The following is a 21409-nucleotide window of genomic DNA, read 5'->3' as shown; positions in this document are numbered from 1 at the left end:
CCAGTGGTATAGCAATCCTGTAGGCTCTTGGAGAGCGTTGGCTACACTGCCCTCAACATCCAGTATTAGCCTCCGCCAGAAATCCCAGCATAGGTGGAAGAGCCAAAGGGAACTCAGGTCACCTGTAGAACCAGACTCCTAACAACTAGAGTGGGAGACCTGGGAGAACAGCGCTGATGGTAGAATGGACCAGTGTGGGAAGCTAGGAAGCTGGGAGGGTGGAGCTCCAGATGTAGGCTGGCCCTGACCACACCCTCCTTTCTCAGGAAGTCTGGCCCTGCATCTGGGGAGAAAGCACAAAAGGAAAAGTACAACTCGGAGCCAGGAGGCAGTGAGAGGATTTTACTAAGTGCACAACACACAACTTCCCCAGGCCACCACAGATGTCGGCATTCCCCTTCAGCCATCAGGCCCCAGCAATGCTCCCTGTTCCTTTACCCACTCAGGACTCTTGCCAGTAGGGAGGGCTGGGCTGGCAGTGTCGCGAGTGGGAGAGTGGGAGTCACGGTGGGATTCAGGGTTAGGGTCAGGACTGGGCAAAGGATCAGGGCTGGCACCAGACTCACGGTCAGGGCTGGGCACAAGGTCAGGATCAGCATCATGACCAGGCTTAGGGTCAGAAGATTCAACAGGGCTGGGGGTGGATCGGGAGCCAGAGAGGGCTTGGGAGCTAGGATTAGGGATAGAGCCCAGCACAGAAGCAGGGTCAGGGCTGAGGCCCAGGCCAGATCGGAGCACAGAGACACCATCAGGGCCAAGGAAGGAGACCTGCCCGGGCCTCATCATGGATGCAGGACTCAGGCCAGGCCCAAAGCCTAGCCCAGCAGCGGCTGCTGCTGCAGCAGCAGCAGCAGCAGCAGCTGCCGCACCCTCATGTACCCGCTTGTGCTTGGTGAGGCTCGAGGCTTGGCCAAAGGCTTTGCCACAGAGCTGGCAGCGGTAGGGGCGTTCGCCGGAATGCACGTGGAGGTGTTGCAGCAACGCCGAGCTCTGCCCGAAGGCCTTGGAGCAGTGCGGGCAGGCGTAGGGACGCTCGCCTGTGTGAATGCGTAAGTGGTGCTGCAGGTTGGAGCTCTGCCCAAAGGCCTTGCCGCAGTGGGGACAGCGGTAGGGGCGCTCGGCAGTGTGCGTGCGCTGGTGCTGCAGCAGCGCGGAACTCTGCCCGAAAGCCTTGCCGCACTGTGGACACGGGTAGGGCCGTTCGCCTGTGTGCGTGCGCAGATGCTTCAGCAGCGCCGAGCCCTGCCCGAAGCCCTTAGCGCACACCGGGCACTTGTGGGGCCGCGGGCCGCCGTGCGTGCGCAGGTGCTGCGCTAGCAGCGAGCCGTGCCCGAAGGCCTTGCCACACACCGGGCAGTGGTGCGGCTTCTCGCCACTGTGGCTGCTGCGGTGCTTCAGCAGCGTGGAACGCCAGCCGAAGGCTTTGCCACAGGCCGCGCACTGGTAGGGCCGCGCACCAGTGTGGATGCCGCGATGCTGCGCCAGGGTGGCCCCGTGGCTGAAGGACTTGCCGCAGTCGGGACAGCGGTACGGCTTCTCGCCGCTGTGGGTACGGCGGTGCTGGCTCAGCCCCGAGCTGCGGCGGAAGGCTCGCCCGCAATCAGGGCAGGAGAAGGGCCTGGGCGGGCTGGCGGGGGCGGGGAGCACCGCGGGGCTGGTGGTCAGGACCTGGGGGTTGGCAGTGTGGCCAGAAGAAAGGGGGTCCACGTCTGGAGCAGCCGGGCTGAGAGTGTCGCTGTTAGGGTCGAGAACCAGGGGCACAGGGCCAATGACATCAGGATCGAGGTCGAAACTTGAAGATATGGGGTCCGGATCTTGGGGATCCGAGTCTCGGTCCCCCAAGATGGAGCCTGGAGCTTCAGCATTAGGGTACAGATCCTCCGAAACGGGCTCCATATCTTCATAATTGGGGTCCACGTCTTCTGAGACAGTGTTGAGGTCTTCGCGATCAGGGTCTGCGTCTTCGGAAATTAGGTCCAGATCTTCAGGATTGGGGTCTAGGTCCTCTGACTCAGAGTCAAGCTCTTCATAAACCGGCCTCGGGCCCTTGTGGCCAGGGTTCCTGACCAGGACTGAACGCCTTATCCCAGGAGTGGAACTGCTGGCCATTTCTGGGACAGGATCTGCAGGGTGAGGACAGAGAGTGGGTGGAGGGAGCTTCTGAGGAACACGGAGTCTCTTTTGGAGTCTGGGAGGGGATGGGAGAAAGGGAACCCAGCCACATCCCCAGAACTCACTCCTGGACACACACATGGATCTTTCCCTTGCCTTTGATAACAGGGAGACCTCTCACTAGCCCAAACCAGGATGTGGAGTAGAGGGACCCTGGTGGGACATGAAGGACCCTCCCCTTTTTTCCCCAAACCTGAATGGAAGTCATGAGACTCAGAACTAGAGGTCTCCAGTGCCCAACTCCATGGCTGTGCCCCTCTGTCCATCTTGGGTTCCTGTGGTGGAAAGCTTGGGTCCTGTTGGAAAAGAGAGTCCTAGGTTCTGACCCCCTTGACTAGGGTCCCTTTCTAGGAAAGAGGAGGGTGTCTCAGATCCTGTGCTCCTGAGAACATGGCCTGAATTCCTGCCTCACAATAGCGGGTGGAAGATTCCTAGTAGGGAGGGAGAACTTGTGGCTTGATTTCCTACGGAGGTGGTGTCCTGAGCTATGGAACCTTAGCTGGGGGATAAGAGAGGAGGGACAAACAACATCTGTCACTGTGGGGAGGGAAAGGGGACCCTGGCCTGCCTCCACAGGGGACAATTTAATTTCAGACCTTAGGACTCCACCTAGTCCCTAAGTTGGAGGGTAAGGGTAGAATCCTCTTGGGTTCCTAGGAGAACCTTGGGGGCATCTCCTGGGAAGGAGAGATTCCTGGGCCCATGACTGGGGGATTGGGGATTCAGTTAGTACACCTGTGTTCCCTCCCAGAGAAAAGATCCTGAACTAAATCCAGCTCCATGGCTGAGAGGCAGACAGGGAGGTAGAGCAACATAGCTGGGACTCCTTCTGGGGGTCGGGAAAGCTCAGGGTTACTTTTTGGGAAGATAACATGGCTGGGGTCCTGGCCAGTGGGGACCTTTGGCTCCCCTTCTGGGGATGGGGCATACTGAGCCACAACCTCATAGCTGGGAGGGGGGTGGGCAAACCAACTGTGCAGAGTTCCTGGATGTCCTCCTCAACCCAGACCCCATAGTTGGAGGGTGGAGGATACAATATCTGGGGTCCCCTCCTGGGTGCCTGGGGGAGCAGAGGAACCCTTACATTGCCTCCAGAGGAAGCGGCCTCCTGACTTCCCATCTCTTAGCTGGAAGATGGGAGGAGAAAGCACTGGAGTCCCTGCTGAGCTCCAGGAGGCCAGGGGGACCCCTGAGTCACCTCTTGGGAAAGGGCTTCCAGAACTCTGGATCTCAAGACTGAAGAGGGAGGGGAACAATAGCTGGCCCATTTTCTGGAGTCCTGGAGGTAAGGGATGTCACCTCTACCAAGGAAAGGGCTCCCTTAAGTTGCCGATCCCAAGCTAGGGATGGGGAGAACAATACCCAGGCCCCTTTTGGTTTCTAGAAGAAAAGGGGACCATGGATCCCTTGCCTAGGGAGGAGGCGTCCTGAGCTCCGGTCCCCAGGGCTAGCAGGAGCCCCCGCCCCTCCCGATCGCAGGATCGCAGCTCCGGGGCCCTCGGTGGCCGTGGCTGGGGCGCGCTAGGCCGGAGGGCCGCGGGACCCCCTCCCACTACGCCCGCGCCTCCGCTCGTTCCAGCCTCGCGCGGGGCGAATAGAGGTCGCCCCGGGCCGCGGGCCCCCCTCCGCCCCTCGCCCGGCCCCTGCCCGGTCCGGCCCGCTCTTGGAGACACTCACCCGGCGCCCCTCGCCCCTGCCCGGCCCGCTGCGCCCGCGCCGGCCGCCGGCGCCCCCCGGGCCCGCAGGAAGCCCCCCGCCCGCCAGCCCCGCCGGCGGCCCCCTCGGCCCAGCGGCCCCGCCAGGCGCTCCCGGGGAGCGAGAGGGGCCGGCCGAGGGCCGCAGCGGGAGCTGCTGGGACTTGTAGTTCGCCCGCGCCCGCCGCGGCCGGCGCCATCGCTGCCCCCGCCCCCCGGGCCAGCCTTTGTCCCGGTCAGGCCGCCCTGGCCGCGCCGCTGCGCCTTTGTCTGCGCCGTGCCGCGCCCGCGCCGCCCTGGTCCCCTCTCTCGGCGCGTCCGTGTGTCTCTCTCAGCCCCTCTCTGTCCCTGGCCCTGACTTTCTGTCCATCTCTCTGTTACTCTCTCTCTCTCTCTCTCTGTCCGCATCTGTTTCATTCTGTGCCTCTCTCTTTTCCTGTCTCTCCACCTCTGTCTGCCCCTTTCTCTGTCTCTCTGATCCCTCCTCTCTCTCTTTCAATCTCGTTGCCCCTGGTCTCATCACTTTCTCTGCCTCGCTCTCTCTGTCTCAGCCTCCTGTCCATATGTCTGTCTTTGTTCAGAAAACAGCAAGCATGTCATGGCTTTGGCAGACTCTCCATAAGCATACTTAAGCCTTTGAGAAGCCCTGAAGTTTAAAACTTGTCTTTGCTTCATCCAGCATTTCTCCCCATGCAAAATTTTTTGTTGTTGTTTGATAGTGCAACACTTCACTATTTCTGGGTAACGGTGTTACACACACACACACACACACCAGGGCCTGGGACAGTGTCCCCTAGTGTTTTCAGCCTCCTACCCAGTTGGCTGGTCGCTGCTGCTGTCCCTGGGGGGACTCCAGGTGCCTGGCTCGCCTGCTGATTTCTAGAACACCTTAGCCAGGACTGGGGAGGGCTCTGGACCAAATTTACCTAGAGACACAGTTCCCCCTGCTAGGGAGGGGGTGAAAACCAGCCCCCAGGCAGCTGGCAGCTGGGCCATGATGTTCTTTACTAAACATAAACAATGGTCACAGAATATAAACACTGATCAGACAAGGCCACTCTGTGACCATATCTGAACGAAGATAGAGACAAGGACACACTGCAACCATAAAAAAGAGTACACATCCCTTCTCCTAACTAATGTAAATGATTTATGCTTCTTGCCAACAACAGCTTGGTCTCCTTTTCCAATTCTCCTCCTTCAGAGATGAAATACCAGTAGACAATCTGCAGTCTGCTTCCTGAAAGCCCATTCCAGAACTGCTTCAACTTTCTCTAGAACAGCTACCCAGTACAAGCCCAAATTCTCCAAGAATTTCCCCAGTTCCTTCTTTTTTAGAGGATCCCCAGGATGTCTTCTTCCCTAAAGGACTTGAGCTGAAGGGGCTTATTCTGCCTCCAGCTACCTTCCCCAATTGTTCAGAAAAGTCTGCAGACTGAGGTCAAGTCCACCCCAGCACATAAAAGAGAGAGAGAGAGTGCCAGGCATGGTCATGCATACCTAGAATCCCAGCACTCAGGAGGCTGAGGCAGAAGGATTGCAAGGTCAAGGCCAGCCTAGGCTATATAACAAGACCCTGTTGAAAGGAGGGGGCAGGGATGGTCTCTGACTATATGGTTGAACTCCTGGTTATAGTCATACCTGAAGCCAGAAGCCAAAAGCCCTCATTTTTTTCTAGTCGTATGAGCCAACAAAGTTCCTGGGTGTTTGAACTAGTTCTAGTAGGTTTCTGTCCCTTGCACCCAGGACAGTCTTGACTAATTTAGAAGTTAGCAACTGGGAAGGAAAGGATATTGGGGGAAATAACAAAATGTAGAAATGCTAAGCAAAGGTGGAGTTGAGAGCCAGGGCCACCACATATATGGCTTATAAGATAGGGTTTGCTCAGTACACAACCTGTCAGGATGTATATGATAGCTTTGTAGAACAGCATTCCTTGGGAAACTTGAAATCTCAGTTATGTGGAAGAAGAATAGCTCATTAAACTCTTGACTATTTTTGTCTTGGAACCCTGACCATGTGTGTCTTCTGAGGTTGTGGCTTGAGGGATTTGGAAGAAAAATATTAGGCTGTTGGATGCAGCTTTTAGCGAGGTGTTGACAAACACGAGCTTCTTGCATTTCTCTTTGTGAAAATAGACTAATTAAAATCTACTCCATTTTGTGAGATTGTTAGAGCTGAATTCTCTGCTCAAAGCTAAAAGGAAGAGCCACTGGTTTCCAGGCACTGCACTGCTCTAGCTGCAGCCTTTTCTTTCTCTAATAAATCTACCTATGTGTGCACAAAAAAAAAAAAAAAAAAAGCTAAAAGGAGGCAAGTAGTGATGGAGATAAGATTGGGATTATCAGAGAGAACTGGATGCCATGGGCAGCTCCCAAACACTGAACACACCCCATCCATAAAACGTTAACTATCACTTGCACTAGGAATAGCCCATTAGTGGAATTTATCTACCCTGTGGATTATAACCTCAGGCAAGATAGATGCACTGGACAGATACAGCTCTGTTGCTAGGAGACAGTGGCCAGAAAGATTAGGCCCCAGACTTAAAGATCTTGGTGAGACTTGAGGAACTAAATATCCCAGAGTGGGCTGGCTGGCTGGGATAACCAATTACAGTAACTCTATTCCTCTGGGCACATAGTGATTGGTTCATAGCTGGGCACGTGATTCAAATGAGCAAATCAGCATGTTTTTAAAATTCCAATCTGAGGGTAGGAGAATGATGCTCCTTTCTTGAAGGCTTTAATCATTCCCTAAACTACTCCCAAACTCTGAACATTGGAGCCACCAGTCCTTCTTTGCTGTCACTTGAAGGGAAATGCAACTGAGAGATAGTGGGAGAGACAGTCCTGATGTGAAGCCAGCAAGCTTGGTGTTAGACTTGATTTCACACTTCTTCTTCCTAAATCAATAAAATCCCTTTTTGCTTGAGCTGAATAGAGGTTGGTTTCTGACACTTGCTATAAAAATGATTTAAGATCTAAGCAGGGTTGAAGCCATGGCTCAAGCAGAGTGCCTGCCTACCAAACACAAAGCTGTGAGTTCAAACCCTACTGCTGCCCCCCAAAGATACTAAGTACATGCATATTTAATCTCGTTCTCAGAATCACCCCCATGAAAGGGGAGCTATTGCTACCCTGTTTTACAGATGAGAAAATGAAGATCAGAGCTTGTCCAAGAACAAAAAGACAGGTAAGTGACAGGTCTGAATTCTGCTGCTGGTTGTGCTTATTGTAGACAAGGTTGTTTTCCTTTAAAAACAAATCTCAGTGTCCCCATGTTCCACCAATTTTAATTATTTATTTGTTTGTTTTGCGGTACTGAGGCTTGAACTCAGGGCCTTCACCTTGAGCCACTCTGCCAGCCCTTTCTGTGATGGGTGTTTTTGAGATAGGGTCTCAAGAACTATTTGCTTGGGCTGCCTTTGAACCATAATTCTCATGATCTCCCCTCCTGAGTAGCTAGGATTACAGGCGTGAGCCACCAGCACCCAGATCTACCAATTTTATTCATCTTAGTCCATAAGCCATTTTTTGTGGGGGAATGAGTATGATACAGGAAGTATAAATCCATAAAATACATCTGGGATCACCCTGATGGAGTGCCTTTTCCTACTAATTAAATATTTCCAGTAAAGTTTCTGTTCTTCCCTGTAAGAACAGAATGGGGATGGTCAGTCCCATTATTAGGAAATGCTTTCAGTTGCACTGAAATTTGGTTCCTTGTAACTCCACTTCAGCTGAAATCTGATCTGCTTTAAACCATTCCTGGAACCAGGCAGGAGAACAAGCAATCCTACAACTGGAGGATTAGAACTGAACAGTAAAATAAACTTTCTGAGCTTCCTGGCAGGCAAGAGAAAAGGAAAAGTCTTTCTATTTTAGTAATCAGGTCAGTGGGCACACTAGCTTCATCAAATGATGGTTCTACTGCAGTAGTTTTCAATCAGGGCAATTTCCCTCCTGCTCCATCATGGAGGAGGGGGTTTGCATTTGGCAGTATCTGTCCAAACTGGGAGAGAGGTGTGCTATTAGAATCTAGGAAGTAGAGGACAAGATGACATTGAATATCTTGTAATGCACAGGACAGCCTCCAATAAAGAATTATCTTTTTCAAGCTGGGTGCCTGTGGCTCACACCTGTAATCCTAGCTACTTAGGAGGCTGAGATCCGGGGGATCATGGTTCGAGGCCAGCCCAGGCAAATAGTTCAAGAGACCCCATCTCCAAAACAACCAGAGCAAAATGGACTGACTTATGGTAGAGAGCTTGCTGTGCAAGAGGGAAGCCCTGAGTTCAAACTCCAGTCTCAAAAAATTATCTGATCCAACTGGGTATGGTAGTGGTGCATGCCTGTAATTCTAGCACTCAGGAGGCTAAGATAGGAGAACAGTGAGTTTGAGGCCAGCCCAGGCTACAATGGCAAGAAAACAGTTGCAATAAAACAAACAAAAAAAAGAGTGATCTGATCTAAGATGTTGATAGGACTGAGAGTGACAACCTGGTTTATCATGAGGTAACTCAGAATAGTGTCATTCAAAACATCTTCAGGGCTGGTGGTGTAACTCAGTGGTTTAGTGTTTGCCTAGTGTGCATGAGGCCCTGGGTTCGATCCCCAGTACAACAACAACAATCTTCAGAGGAGGCAAGCAGAGAAGGTTTTCTGGAGATAGCCAGCCCTCACGTGGTCAACATAGTACCATGTCAGCCTTTGGAGGTCTGAGCCTCAGGATTTGGGAAAGCCATGTTCATTCCTTGAGACAGGAGGTGCGACATGTCTGAGACAGAAGGTCCCAGATGTGGTCACCAAGGTTCATTTTTTCCACAGGCACACCTGACTTCTTCCTCCCCAGACCCCAGAGACCTTGAAGGTTGGGTGCTGTCCAAGGTACTGGTTCTTGCTGAGCTCTGTCCCTTACGGGCTCCAGGGTCTCACCTTCCTTTTGATCCTTTTCATTTTTGTCCCTGGCTTCATGTCTACCTACCTCCTCATGGCTTTTGTTGATTTTCCTTCGGATGCTGCCCTGACCTGGTCAACCAGCATCCAATCAGTTATAACAATCTTATGAAAGAGTTACTATTTTGCTCCATTTTACAGATGAGCAAACTCAAAGGGGACGCTGCCAAGGTGACATTTATTGCTTGCTGGGGCATGGGTACAAAGGGGCCTGGGGTGCCCAAAGGTCTACCTTCCCGCCCCCACAGCCCCACTGGCGAAGCGTCCCAAGAGGCAAATGGCTCTCCTGGGCATTTCTCACTCTCAGTACTGCTGGCTCTTGGTACTTGAAAGGAAACTCGTCCTGGTAGTGGGTTGAGAAGAAGCATTGTCCACCCAGTGGGGGCTCCACGTGGCTGTACTTGCACTGAGGAGTCATGGTGGGCAGTCTGGTAGGGTAGCCTATGGGGTGGCTGACCCTGGCCACCCTATGGTCCCCAGATCACCCTGAGGACATCAACCAGGGCAGACTCAGCCAGGTTTGACTGGTGTTTAGATCTTGGACAAGAGAGGCCTCAGTCGGCAGTACCCCTAGAGTGACCCCAAAGCTGGAGTGCTCCTAGGTGACTGACTCTTAAGTTTAACCCTGGTTGATGATAACAGATACCTCTGAACCTACCTTGACATGACCCTAGGGGTGAGCCAGGGATGACTTTCAGGCTGGGGTGACATTAAGATGACTCTGAGCATGGGGTGGCCCTAACTAATGTGACACTAACTCTGAGTCTGGGGGTGACAGTATACTCATACCGAGAAAACTCTACATTGGTTTGGGGGGTTGCCTGGTGAGGGATGTACACTTTGCCCCTCTCACCCGCCACAGCAACTCTGGAGTCATGGAGGCTCGAGTCGCTCCGTGCGGCTTCAGCATCTTCTGGTTCGTGGTTAAAAAATCTAGATCTGTAGATATGGGTTGGGGCAGCTAGCTGAGTGAGGGGCAGAGGGAGGGGCCGATTTGTGGGGAATGTGAAGGACTAAAGGTGCAGGGGAAGTGTTCAGTGCACCTGGGATAAGGTGGGCTAGGGCTGGGACCAGACCAGATGAGTCTGGGGGCGGGGCCAGGTAGCCGGTGGGGGCGAAGCCAGAGTCTGACCAAGGAGGAGGGGTTAGGATTCGGAAAAGAAGGAGAGGGAGAGGGGCGGGGCTATGGCCGAGTCCGATGGGCGGGGCCATGCAAGAGGAAGTGCCATAGTGGGGACGAAGGGCGGTCCAAGTCACGGGGGCGGGGACTTGTCCAGAGGCGGAGTTGGGGTTCTGGTCAATAGGGGACCGAGCCAGAGTTGGCTCCAGACTGAGTGGTGATGGGGCGGGGCTTTCCTGTATGGGGCGGGGCCTCGCTCACCGCCGGTGCCCTGCGGCAGGTTGCCGGAGGCCAAGTGGAGGTTGAGTGCTTTCTGAGGTTGCCCCACGTCTAAAGGGCAGTAGTCCGAGCCCATGGTGGTCCGGAAGAAGTGTCCGAGCAGCTTTGCCTCTCCTAGGGTAATGTGACTCTGCAGTTTCTCATGAGCCACGTGGCGGCTGGGTGGCTGGGTCACAGGTGGCGGCTATAGGACCACACCACAGGCATCTGGGAAGCTCCTGTGTCCCGGATGTCCCAAAACCCATTGGGAGGGAGGTGGTGGATGCTGTGTGACCTTGGACAGTTCCCTTCCTCTCTCTGGGCTCCAGATTGCGCTGGGAGTTGATCCCGTTATCTTATTTTACAGACGGAGAGGTTGTATGTGACTCACCCTAGATCACCCAAATAGATCTAGGAGCTCCTCGCATACATATCGAGCTCATTCCCATCCCAGAGCCTTTGCATTTGCTTTTTGTCCTGTTTTTGAAGCCCTCCCCCTCGCCCACCTTCGTGCTGACCTTGCCATAGAAATACTGCCTGGAAGTGTCAAGGCTGCCTGGACTGGGACACCAGTTTCCTTTCAGGATGTGCGACTCTGGGGTCTGATCGTGGTGGAGAACAAATGGCTCTGCCAATGACAGAGCAGGTGCTGAGCACCTTGGGGAAGCTGCTGAGGAAGTCAGGGGAAAGGCAGACCCAGGCTCTTACCTGGCTTCTTAGGGTAGAAATGTTCGGTCACGGTGGTCCTGTTGTGAAAGACACCATCTCCAGGACGGATGTTCACATAGTGGATTCGGGTGGCAGCCTGGGCCTTGTCATACCTTGAGTGAGGTAAGATGGGATCATTGAAGTTCCTTGCAACTCCAAGGAAAGGGGACGAGGACCAGGTCCCCCAGTGGCCAAGAGAGGGGGTGATATAGTTGGCGATCTGACGCATTCCTGGAACTTGCCTAAAAACGATGGAGGCCTCAAAGACAGAGTATTGGTTCCACAGCACTAAGTGACACTACACATTACTAAAAGCCAGTGGTCCATCTTGGTGTGTAGACAGGCGTCCCTTTGTACCTGTCTGGGAGCAGCCTCTGCGGTGTGTGGGTCTGTTTCAGCTCTGAGCACATGGCTCCATACTCAATCTTGCAGTCTCCCAGGTGCACAGAGGAGCAGGCCTGTGGGCAGAGAGGGGTGGAAGACTGAGGCCACCCAGCCCCCAGTTGCTGCCTTCCCCAGCAGTCCCCATGAAGTCTCAACTTACCCTCTTACACATCAAGGCAGGTGGGCCTGGAAGGGCCTGGAACTGATGCAGGTAAGAGGTCTCTTGCTTTCCTCTGTAGTTCCACCTGAGTGTGTTGGGCCCCCCTTATTGGGGGCAGGGGAGAGGAGGGATTAATTATTTGCACCCTCAGGAATTTGATTCCTTGCCTGGGTAGGGAAGCTGAGCAGTCCTGACCAGTTTGAACTGAGGGAAACACCAAAATACAATAAAAACCACCAAGAATAACTGCCAAGAATTGAGCCAGGTGTCTACTTTTAGTGTTTTGTACATCCTTCTTTCATTCATTATTCATTATTTCATTCATTCTAGAGCCTTGAGGCTCAGAGAGGTGAAGTGACTTGCCAGAAATCATAGAAATTAGGGGCCAGAATTGAATCTAATCCAGGTCTGAGCCCAGCTTGGAAGGGCTCTGACTAGGGTTGTCCACCAGAAGGGTCTCTGGAGTAAGAGTTGGAAAACAACACAAATGGTGGCTACTGTTTGAGTGCTTGCTGCATGCCAGGCATGCCAGGTACACTATGCGCACTGAGCAGTTTCAGTTCCTTTGAAGTCAGGCCCTGTGGTTGCACCCGTTTTGCAGATGAGGAAACTGAGGGTTGGAGAGGTCAACTTTGTTCAAAGTCACACAGATATTAAGGTGGTAAGGCTGGGATGGCGAAGGGGAACTTAACATTTGTATGACCTTAAACTAGCATTCATGACTTCCGTCTCCAGGATCACACCCTGGAGATATGCCCCATCCACACATGCAGGCGGAGGGTCCCGGGGTTTGGGGAGTGGCTAATTCTCTTTGGGGGGAGCTGCCTTGAATATAGTAGGATTTTAGCGACATCCTTGGCCTCCACCCTCTGCTTGCTAGTGGCACCCTCACCCTCAGTAGTGATAACCAACTTTTGCAGACGTCGTCAAATGTCCCTGGAGGGGGCGGGGCGGGGGGAGTTGTGAAGATCCCTGCCCCTCTTTGGGTGGAGCAAATCCAGCCGGCGTCCTGGGCGCGCGCTCACCCAGGTGGGTGCTCGGCGCGCGGGGCGGCGGGCACGCGTCATAAGGCGGAAAGTGAGCTTGGTGCGTGGTGGATGGGATGCGTAGCTTGTCCCTGTCGCCCGGTGGGAGCGAGTCGCGGTCGAAGATGAGGCGCGCGCCGCGGATCTGCTCCAGGGAGCGCGGCGGCAGCTCGGGCCAGCCGTAGACGGCGCGCGCGAGGGAGAAGCCGAGGCCGGTGCGCGCGTCCGCCTCCAAGCGCACATTGCTGGCCTGCATGGCGAGCGTGTGCCTGCGCGCGAACTCCCGCACCTCCTGAGTCGGCGGCGTGAACGCGCGGTGCGCCTCGGACACGAGCGACTCGGACGCCCAGCGCGAGTCCTGTTGGGAGAGCGGCACGCGCGGCGGCGGCGCGCTCGGCTGCTCCGGGTTGGCGGTAGGGTAGGCGGGGTAGTCCTGGTGAGACCTGCTGTGCATGGCGCCCTGGTGCAGCCGCGGGTCAGGCCCCAGCGAGAAGTGCGAGGCCTTGAGGAAGGCCTTCAGGGACATCCCGCGCGGCCGGAGGGCGGTCGTGGCCATCACCGGCCGTTGTGCCACCTGCGAGCGGACGGAGATACGGGACTGAGCAAGTGACCGCCAAGGACAATGCTGCCTTTTACTCCTTTCTGTGTGTCAGGCCCTGCGTTGAAGCTGGGGAACAGCACAGAGAATAGGCACAACCTCTATGCCTAACCCCAGGGAAAGAAAAGAAATAAACCATTCATATCTTTTGGGTGCCAGACGCTGTCCTAGGCCTCGAGTCGGGTACATCAGTTAACCAAACGCACCAAGAACCTTGCGCGTAGCCGGTGCCAATGGCTCACGCCTGTAATCCTAGCTACTCAGCAGGCAGAGATCAGGAGGATCGCAGTTGAAAGCCAGCCTGGGCAAATAATCTCAAGACGCTATCTCAAAAAAACCCATCACAAAAAAGGGCTGGTAGAGTGGCTCAAGGTGTAGGCCCTGAGTTCAAACCCCAGTACTGCCAAAAAAGAAAAGAGAAAGAACTCTTCCCTTTTTGGAGTAGATAATGGGATTAGAGGTGACATACAATAATGAGGAAATTTCCGATAGGGCTGTGGCTCAAATGGTAGAGCTCCAGCCCAGCAAGTGCGAGGTTCTGCGTTCTAAACCCCAGTATTGTCACAAAAACAAACAAACAAAGGAAGTTTAAGAACATTAATTGTGGAGTAAGTTATAAAATAGGAGGATTGTAGGGTTTTTGTTTGTTTTTTTTGTGATACTGTGCATCAGAACCAAGGGGCTCTGTATGTTAGGCAAGAGCTCTGCCACTAAGCTACACCCTCCCCAGCCAGGGTAGCAGTATTCAATAGAGTGATCAGAGAAGCTCTCCCTGAGATGACACTTGCTCAAATACCTGATAAAGCTTAGGAGGGGAAACTTGGGATGTAGGGGGAATAGCACTCCAGGCAGAAGGAACAGTAAGTGTAAAGGCTCAGAGGCTGGTTCAGTGTGGAGTTCTGTGGGCAATGACACTGGAAAGGTAATGGTGGGTGGACCAAGTCCCCTAAGATTTTGTGAGAACTTAGACATTTTCTCTGAATGAGATGGGAGCCATGGAAGAAAATGAGACATGCTATCATAGAAAAAATATCTATCCAGGGATGGAGATGATGGAGATGTGGCTGAAGTGGTAGAGTGCCTATTTAAAAACAAGCATGAAGCCTTGGGTTCAAACTCCAATTCTGCCAGAGAGAGAGAGAGAGAGAGAGAGCCAGATGGGGTGATCCATGCTGTAATCCTAGCTACTTGGGAGGCTGACATCAGGAGGATTCAAGTTCAAGGCTAGCCCAGACAAGTAGTTCTAGAGACTCCATCTCCAAAATAACCAGAGCAAAATGGACTGGAGGTGTGGCTCAAGTGGTAGAGCACCTGCTTTGCAACCACAAAGCCTTTACTTCAAACCCCAGTCCCACAAGAGAGAAAGAGAGAGACACAGAATTTCAGTGCATGCCTTGAAAAAAAAAAAAAGACTGCGCACAGCTAGTATGTATTAAACACTTACTTTGTACACATTTTTATCCAATGAACCCCGTGGGGTAGGTTTTAAGCACTATTTCACATCAGACATCAAGGCTCAGGGAGTTACCATTTGCTTAGGAATTGAACCTAGGACTGACTCTGATCGGAGAATCAGAGAATTAACCACAAGTTTGTCTGTATGGGAGTTCCTCTCCCCCCCAGCCAGCCACCATGGCCACCCATGGCTCTCCTTCCCTCCCCATTTCTGTCTCCTGCTCAACTGCAGCCCAGCAGTCCCACTGTCTGGTTTCTGCAGTCTTTCTTACTGTTGTCTCTGACCTCTGTCTGCTCCTCTCAACCTCTTCCTCTTCAAAACTACCTGAGGTTTCCACACCTCCCCCCACCCCTTCCTTCTCTGACTTTTAGCTTCAGGCTTCCAGCCCCTCTGCTCAGCCACCTGGGACTCTCTTGTTACAACCAAGCTTCCCCGCCCCTCCTCCCTGCCCCTCAGAGAACCTGGCTCTGAAGGAAGCTCACCTTCTATTGGGAGCTACTTGCTCACATCTACCTCTTTAGAAAACGTGTCAAGATGCAGGGGTTTTTTTGTTTTTCTTTTTCTGCTCCTCCCCCCCCCCCGCCCTGCTTTTTTTTTTTTTTTTTTTTTTTTTTTTTGGTAGTACTGGGGTCTGAATTCAGTGCCTTGTTTTTTCTGGGCAGGCACTTTACCACTTGAACCACACCTCCAGCCCTTTTTGCTTTTAGTTACTTTTTTGGATAGAGTTTTGAGTTTTTGCTGAGGGCTGGCCTTGGACCAAGATCCTCCCAATCTGCATCTTCTGAGTAGCTGGGATTACAGAAGTGAGCTACCATACCTGGCCAATGAAACTAGTTTTTAAGTGTATAAATTTTTTGTTTGCCATGCTGTGTGTGTGTATTTGTGTGTGTGTGTTTAAATCATTTTGAAGCCTGAAATAGTTGAGGGTCAAGAAGTTTCCAAAATATTTTTATGGCAGAATCTGACAACTAAGATTTCTGGTCAGATGACCTTGTAAAAAGTAATTGAACTCCCGTAAGCTCCAGTCTCCTTCTCCATGCAGAGAGGGACAAGGACAGAGACCTACCTCACAGGATGCCATGGGGGCTAATGAATCTTGTACTCAGCAACAGTCTGGTCCTCAGACTGCCTCTGCTCTGATGTCCTAGAGGACACTCACATGGTCCTTCCAATGCTGGTTCCAGCCCTGCCCATTGTGACCCAGGGAGCCTCCCCATAATGTTGTCACAATGATTCCAGGCACCTTTGGGGACAGGCTGGGGGATCTGATCAGTAGACATTATTTAGATATATTGAAATGTCACCCCATACCCCACAAATATGTACAATAACTGTGTCAGCCAATCATTTTTAAATACAAGGGAGTATAGTTTGAAATGTTCTGCCTTTTGATTGTTACAGTGGTTGCAAGTATACACTTGTTAAAGCTTATTAAACTACATATAAAAATGGTGAGTTTTATTATATATAAATTATACATCAATAAAGTTGATGAAGGGCTGGGCCTGGTGGTCTACATCTGTAATCCCAGCTACTTGGGAGGCTGAGGTAGGAGAATCCTGGTTTGAGGTCAGCCAGGGCAAAAGCTCCAGACCCTTTCTGAAAAACAAACTAAAGCAAAAGGACTGGGGGCAGGGCCCAAGTGGTAGAGCATTTGTTTAGCAAGTGCAAGGCCCTGAGTTCAAACATCCAGAGGAAAGCAATGAAGGTGATTAGATCCTGCCTAGGTTTTGTTCCTTCTTGCTAAACTCAAGCAAATTATCTTTCTGTCCCCTGGGTTGAGGACAGATCACCTGCTCCAGGCCTCAAACCCACCCAAAGGCTTTGGTCCAACCAGGCAGATGTAAATATACATTTCAGTTTCGTCCTCTTGCCTGCTGGGAAAAGGAGGTTCCAGAAGGCAGATCCTGAGTTGGGGTGCAGCTCAATGGTAGAATTCTTGTCTAGCATGCCCAAGGCCCCATGCTTCATCCCCAGCACCGCAAAAACAAAACAAAGCAGGAGGAAGATCCTTGATGTTAATAGGATGCTAATAGTGTGAGAGGTCATTGTGGGGGGAGAGGGAGGGCTGTACAGGATGAGAGATGCATGCCCCCATGCTCGGCTGTTGATTGAGGTGGGGTCTCACTAACTGTGTCTGAGCTAGCCTCGAACCACAATGCCCCCTATCCCCCACCGCCAATATCTGCCTCCAGACTAGCTGAGATTACAGACATGAGCCACCACACCTGGCCAAGAGAGGTCATTCTGTTATTATCTGAATTGTTTTCAGGAAGAACACTTTAGGAATGCAGCCAGGCTAACGCTGCAACATGTAAAGGGTTATCGGTCACTCCTGTTGGGCAGGACTAGCGGGTCTTATTGCTTGTCTGCTTGACACGTTTTGCCTGTGTCCAAACATGATTATGAAGCGAGCTTGTTTTGTCTTGCTGCCTACTGGTCACAGAGTGGCCTTGTCTAATGTTGGTGTTTGGTGGAATTGTTTACATCCAGCAGGAGGACATTGGCTGGGGCCCAAAGCTAGTGCCTAGCAACACCAAGGCCAGCTGTGAAGGCTGGGCCAGCTCAAGTCTGTTTCTCAAAGGTCAAGTTCAGCTCTAACCGGATGGGGGATGCTGGGAGGGCTGGGCGGTGCCTGCCTAGCTCTCTGCTGTGTCTCAGGGGCCTGGAGCAGTGCCTGGCACATGGGAGGTGCTCAGAGAAATGCATTGTGCTGTCATAGGCCAGTGGGGACAGCACAGGCTGAGGAAAAGGGATCCTTGGATTCATGCAGCAGAAGTTTCTGCAACCAGAGCTCTGTTCACCTTGACCTTGGCTTGGGTTCTGTTCTGCTGCAGGGTCTGTGACCCCAGTTGGGGAAGGAGGATGCACACAGACCCCTGGACCCAAGTCTTAACAGGGATAGGCACTGGGTGGATGTCACTTGGGGGGCTGGGTAGTGAATGTAACTCAGTGCAAGTAGCTATGAGCTAGGGAAGTAGCACTTGAAGTTATTCCTCCTTCAAACTGCACCCTTGCACCTGTTATTTATTCTCTCTCCAGCCCCCATCACCCACGTACTATTTCATTTTTTGTAGAAATTACTTTTCCTGGGCTGGGGGGTGTAACTCAGAGGTAGAGCACTTGCCTACTGTGATCAAGGCCCTGGGATCCATTCCCAGCACCACAAAAGAAAAAGAAATTGCTGTTGCGGGTTTTGTTTTGTTTGTTTGTTTTTTAAACTGCATTAATACATAGAACCTAAAACTAACCATTGAACTCAGGGCTTCGTGCTTGCAAGGCAGGCACTCTACCGCTCAAGCCCCACCTCCAGTCCATTTTGCTCTGGCTATTTTTGAGATGGGGGTCTCTTGAACTGTTTCCCTGGATTGGCTGTGAATGGTAATCTTCCTGATCTCAGCCTCCCAAGTAGCTAGGATTACATGCATGAGCCACTGGGACCTGGTACTTGTGTTGGTTTTCTTTGAGATAGGATCTTGCTTTATGCCAGGCCGGCCTGGATGGAGATCCTCCTATTTGTGCTTTCCACAAAGCTGGGATGACAGGCATATGTCACTGCACCCAGCCATCAGTTGAGAACATTTTGCCCAAGTTGGCTTTGAATCGTCATCCTCTTGATCTCTGTCTCCAGAGTAGCTAGGATTACAGACATGAGCCACCATGCCTGGCACATTTTAAGTGTACAGTTCAGTGGCGTTAAGCACACTCACATAGCTGTGCAACCGTCCTCATCCTCCAGCTCCAGCTGGGCAAGTAGCTAGGCGCCGGGCAAGCAGCACTTACCTAGCATGCACAAGGCCCTGGGTTCCATGTCCACCACTGCAAAAAATAAAAGTTGCTTGAGATGTCATGTGGAAAGCAGGGGCTCAGGGTCAGGTGAGCCAGAATGGGGGCTGGCCAGAGAGAATAGGGGAAAAGATGAGCATAGTGTCTGGGACTGTAGGTGGATGACTGGGTGGATGGCAGGGCTGTCCCCAAATGAGGATATGACAAGTAGATGTGTCGATGCTGCTGCTGACATCAGTCTGGGACTTGCTTGGCACCAGGGGGCTTGTGGGCTGTTCATTTGAGGGCAAGTGGAGTAGGAGACAGGTCAGGATCAGAGATGGATGTGGAAGAAGCTAGTGAAAGGTGACTAAGATAACCTATTACAGGTCATGACAGGGGCCCTGTCCAAGCTAGGTTCAAACCCTATGCCTTAGCATTGGATGCACATGTTGTTCCTGCCAGCCTAACCTGGCTGGACTTTCACATACCCACCAAACCTCTGAGCTTGGGCATTTAGGTTCCGACCAGGTCACTGAAGTTAGCCCCAAATCCCCTGTAGATGGGCATTTAGGTTGTTTCAGGTGCTTTCTGTGCCTAGCCATGGTGAGCACCAATCAAATCGCCTGTAGTTGGGAATGGACAAATTCTCTCTAGGAGGCCTATACTGGTGCCTCACGCCTGTAATCCTAGCTACTCAGGAGGCAGAGATCAGGAGGACTTCAGCTCAAGATCAGCCTGGGTGGAAGGGGAAAAAAGACCCTATCTTAAAAATACCCAACACAAAAAAGGGATGGTGAAGTGGCTAAAGTGGTAGTACACCTGCCTAGAAAGTGTGAGGACCTGGGTTCAAACTCTAGTATAGCCAAGAAAAACCTACTGAAAATTTGCTTAGTGTCGGGCTGTAGAGATATAGGACAGATGGAAATTACTGCCTTGGAGTTCATATTCTGGTCAGAAAAAAGACTGAAGAATAAATAAACAAGTTACATTTTGATAGCTGCTATTGTTTGGGTGTGGGCTGAGTGTTCCCCAAGGGTTCGTTGTGATCAGAATAGTCTTGGCCTGCAGGGGGTGCTGTTGGGAGGTGGTGGGACCTTTGGGAGGTGGGTCTAGAAGAGGTCCTGGGGTCTTTGGGGGCATGTCCTTAGAGGGTAGCTCTTGCTGGAGGATCCTTACGAAAGAAGCAAGTGTGACCCCTCCAGCCCTCTCTCTGCTCTGGGTTCATGATGTCATCACCTGCTTGCTCTTGCATATGCGCTCCTCAGTGACAGGTCATGTAATGCAGCTGAGAACTGGACTGATGACTCTGCCGTGCCCTTGAACCTCCAACCCTGTGAGCTAAATAAACCTCTTCTCCAGAAATAGTCTATGTAAGGTATTTCATTACAGTGATGAAACTGACTAATAACAATAATGTTACAAAAAAAAATAAATAATGTTACAAGCTAAGGAGAAAAATGAAGCAACAGGAAATGCCTGGGAGGGTGTGATCAGGGGGATCCCATGAGATGACATGTAGGAGGATCTAGAGTTCAAGGCCAGCCTGCGTTACAGTGTGTTGAGAGAAAGAGAGAGAGACAGAGAGAGAGAGAGAGAAACAGATTTATAGTTGCCAGGAACTGGGGGTATAGAGGAAACAGATAACTCTCTAATGGGAACAGACGGTTGAGAAAAAAAAATTTTTTTTTTTTTGTTTCTACCCTTAGTTCATAGCTAGCATGAAGTCTTGTAACAAAAGAATTAACAATTGCCTGGTGCTGGTAGCTCATGCCTGTAATCCTAGCTACTCAGGAGGCAGGGATCAGGAGGATCGTGGTTTGAAGTCAGCCCAGGCAAATAGTTCGTAAGACCCTATCTCAAAAAAACCCATCACAAAAAAAGGGCTGGTGGAGTGGGTCAAGGTGTAGGCCCTGAGTTCAAACCCCAGTATCGAAAGAAAAAAAATTAACGAGAAAAAAACAAACATTCATTAACATGTATAGCTCATGATATCCAGGGATCCAGAGAAATGTGTAATTCTCAAGAGGTAGGTTAGCACTTGGGCTTATACGACATCTTCAACCAAGAACAGTAAATTCTTGGAGAAGTGATGAGACAAAGAAGTAGGACTTTGAGTCTCCAGGGATGGCAATTCTGGGTAGGGAGATAATGGTAGATAAAGGCTGTCTCTGCTAATCAACCTTGTCCTTCCTGGGAGAGAGGGAAGGGACACCTTTGTGAACTTATACCTTTCTTTTGGTCAAACAGGGAGAGCAGAGAGCTTTTCCCATGTACACTTCTTTCCAATTGTTTTCGGCTCAAAATAAGCCTTATGCCAATATGGTATATTTTGTGGTGGCATATTCTGCCATCTACAAGGGTCTCCTTTAGGAGTGATGAAAATACTTTGAAATTAACAAGGGGCAATGGTTGTAAATATACTATATGCTACCAGATTATGCATCTTTAAATGATAAAGTTCATACAACGATTTGTCCCACAGCAAAAGAAAAAAGGAAGAAATGGGTGTTAACTTTTTGAAAAAAAATTTTTTTTTTCCTTTTCCCAGTACTGGGGTCGGAATTCAGGGCCTACACCTTGAACCACTCCACCAGCCTTTCTTGTGATTTTTTTTTTTTTTTTTTTTTTTTTGAGATAGGGGTTCATGAACTATTTGCCCTGGCTGGCTTCGAGCCACAACCCTCTTGATCTCTGCCTCCTGAATAGCTAGGATTTCAGGCATGAGCCACCGGTACCTGGCATGAAAATTCTTATTTATTTATTTATTTTTCGGATGAGATAATCTGTGTATTGCACAGAACTCAAAAGTTACAAAATGTAACTTTTAGCCCAGTCATCTTTCCTTGGAGAAAAAACTGGGTTTCCAGATCCTTGTCTATTCTTCTGCAATGATCTGTGCATTTTCTTAATGCCTAACGATCCCTCATGAAGCTTACTTTTTGCATGTGGGTTGGTCAAGCCGCCATGGGACAAACTGCAGCAAGCTCCAAGGGTCATTTTGGGTCCAATGGCCAGGGGAGGACACAGGTGGCCCCTCACATTTGCAAACTCACCAAAGGCCATCTCAGGGACAAAGGGCGGCAACCGCGCCTGCGCAGAACGCGCGTG

General features: G+C 51.4%; 2 protein-coding genes across 3 annotated transcripts; both read right to left on the bottom strand.

The window, feature by feature from the left end:
- Positions 1 to 327: 327 nt before the first annotated feature.
- Positions 328 to 4439, bottom strand: Znf358 (zinc finger protein 358). Of its 2 annotated transcripts, XM_020175653.2 has the most exons (3): positions 3850 to 3919; positions 2366 to 2468; positions 328 to 2123 (listed from the first exon to the last, which is right to left on the bottom strand). In XM_020175653.2, exons 2-3 carry the CDS (start codon positions 2436 to 2438, stop codon positions 400 to 402), a joined length of 1797 nt encoding a protein of 598 aa, XP_020031242.2. In that variant the 5' UTR covers positions 2439 to 2468; positions 3850 to 3919; the 3' UTR covers positions 328 to 399. The 2 variants fall into 2 exon arrangements, with proteins under 2 accessions (XP_020031242.2, XP_073910314.1); XM_074054213.1 differs by lacking the exon at positions 2366 to 2468 and having other exon boundaries at positions 3850 to 4439.
- A 4550-nt stretch (positions 4440 to 8989) lies between these two features.
- On the bottom strand, positions 8990 to 13212 carry Saxo5 (stabilizer of axonemal microtubules 5). The gene is made up of 8 exons (XM_020175659.2): positions 12480 to 13212; positions 11455 to 11558; positions 11268 to 11368; positions 10911 to 11023; positions 10721 to 10830; positions 10206 to 10407; positions 9678 to 9763; positions 8990 to 9230 (listed from the first exon to the last, which is right to left on the bottom strand). Exons 1-8 carry the CDS (start codon positions 13033 to 13035, stop codon positions 9003 to 9005), a joined length of 1500 nt encoding a protein of 499 aa, XP_020031248.2. The 5' UTR covers positions 13036 to 13212; the 3' UTR covers positions 8990 to 9002.
- Positions 13213 to 21409: the final 8197 nt, after the last annotated feature.

The sequence above is a fragment of the Castor canadensis genome, chromosome 14 (genome assembly GCF_047511655.1).
Source record: "Castor canadensis chromosome 14, mCasCan1.hap1v2, whole genome shotgun sequence".
Taxonomy (NCBI): Eukaryota; Metazoa; Chordata; class Mammalia; order Rodentia; family Castoridae; genus Castor; species Castor canadensis.
The sequence above is the reverse complement of the archived record's forward strand: the minus strand, read 5'-3'. Positions and strand labels throughout refer to the sequence as shown.

What these genes read in the sequence shown, in the direction of transcription:
- Znf358 (XM_074054213.1), bottom strand. Translation starts at nt 4,066, where the DNA reads ATGGCGCCGGCCGCGGCGGGCGCGGGCGAACTACAAGTCCCAGCAGCT. An exon ending in GCAGGGGCGAGGGGCGCCGG is followed by an intron (nt 2,124 to 3,849) that starts GTGAGTGTCTCC and finishes CTCACCCTGCAG; the next exon opens with ATCCTGTCCCAGAAATGGCC.
- Saxo5 (XM_020175659.2), bottom strand. Translation starts at nt 13,035, where the DNA reads ATGGCCACGACCGCCCTCCGGCCGCGCGGGATGTCCCTGAAGGCCTTC. An exon ending in CGCGCCGAGCACCCACCTGG is followed by an intron (nt 11,559 to 12,479) that starts GTGAGCGCGCGC and finishes GCCCCCAATAAG; the next exon opens with GGGGGCCCAACACACTCAGG. An exon ending in CTGCCTTGATGTGTAAGAGG is followed by an intron (nt 11,369 to 11,454) that starts GTAAGTTGAGAC and finishes CTCTGCCCACAG; the next exon opens with GCCTGCTCCTCTGTGCACCT.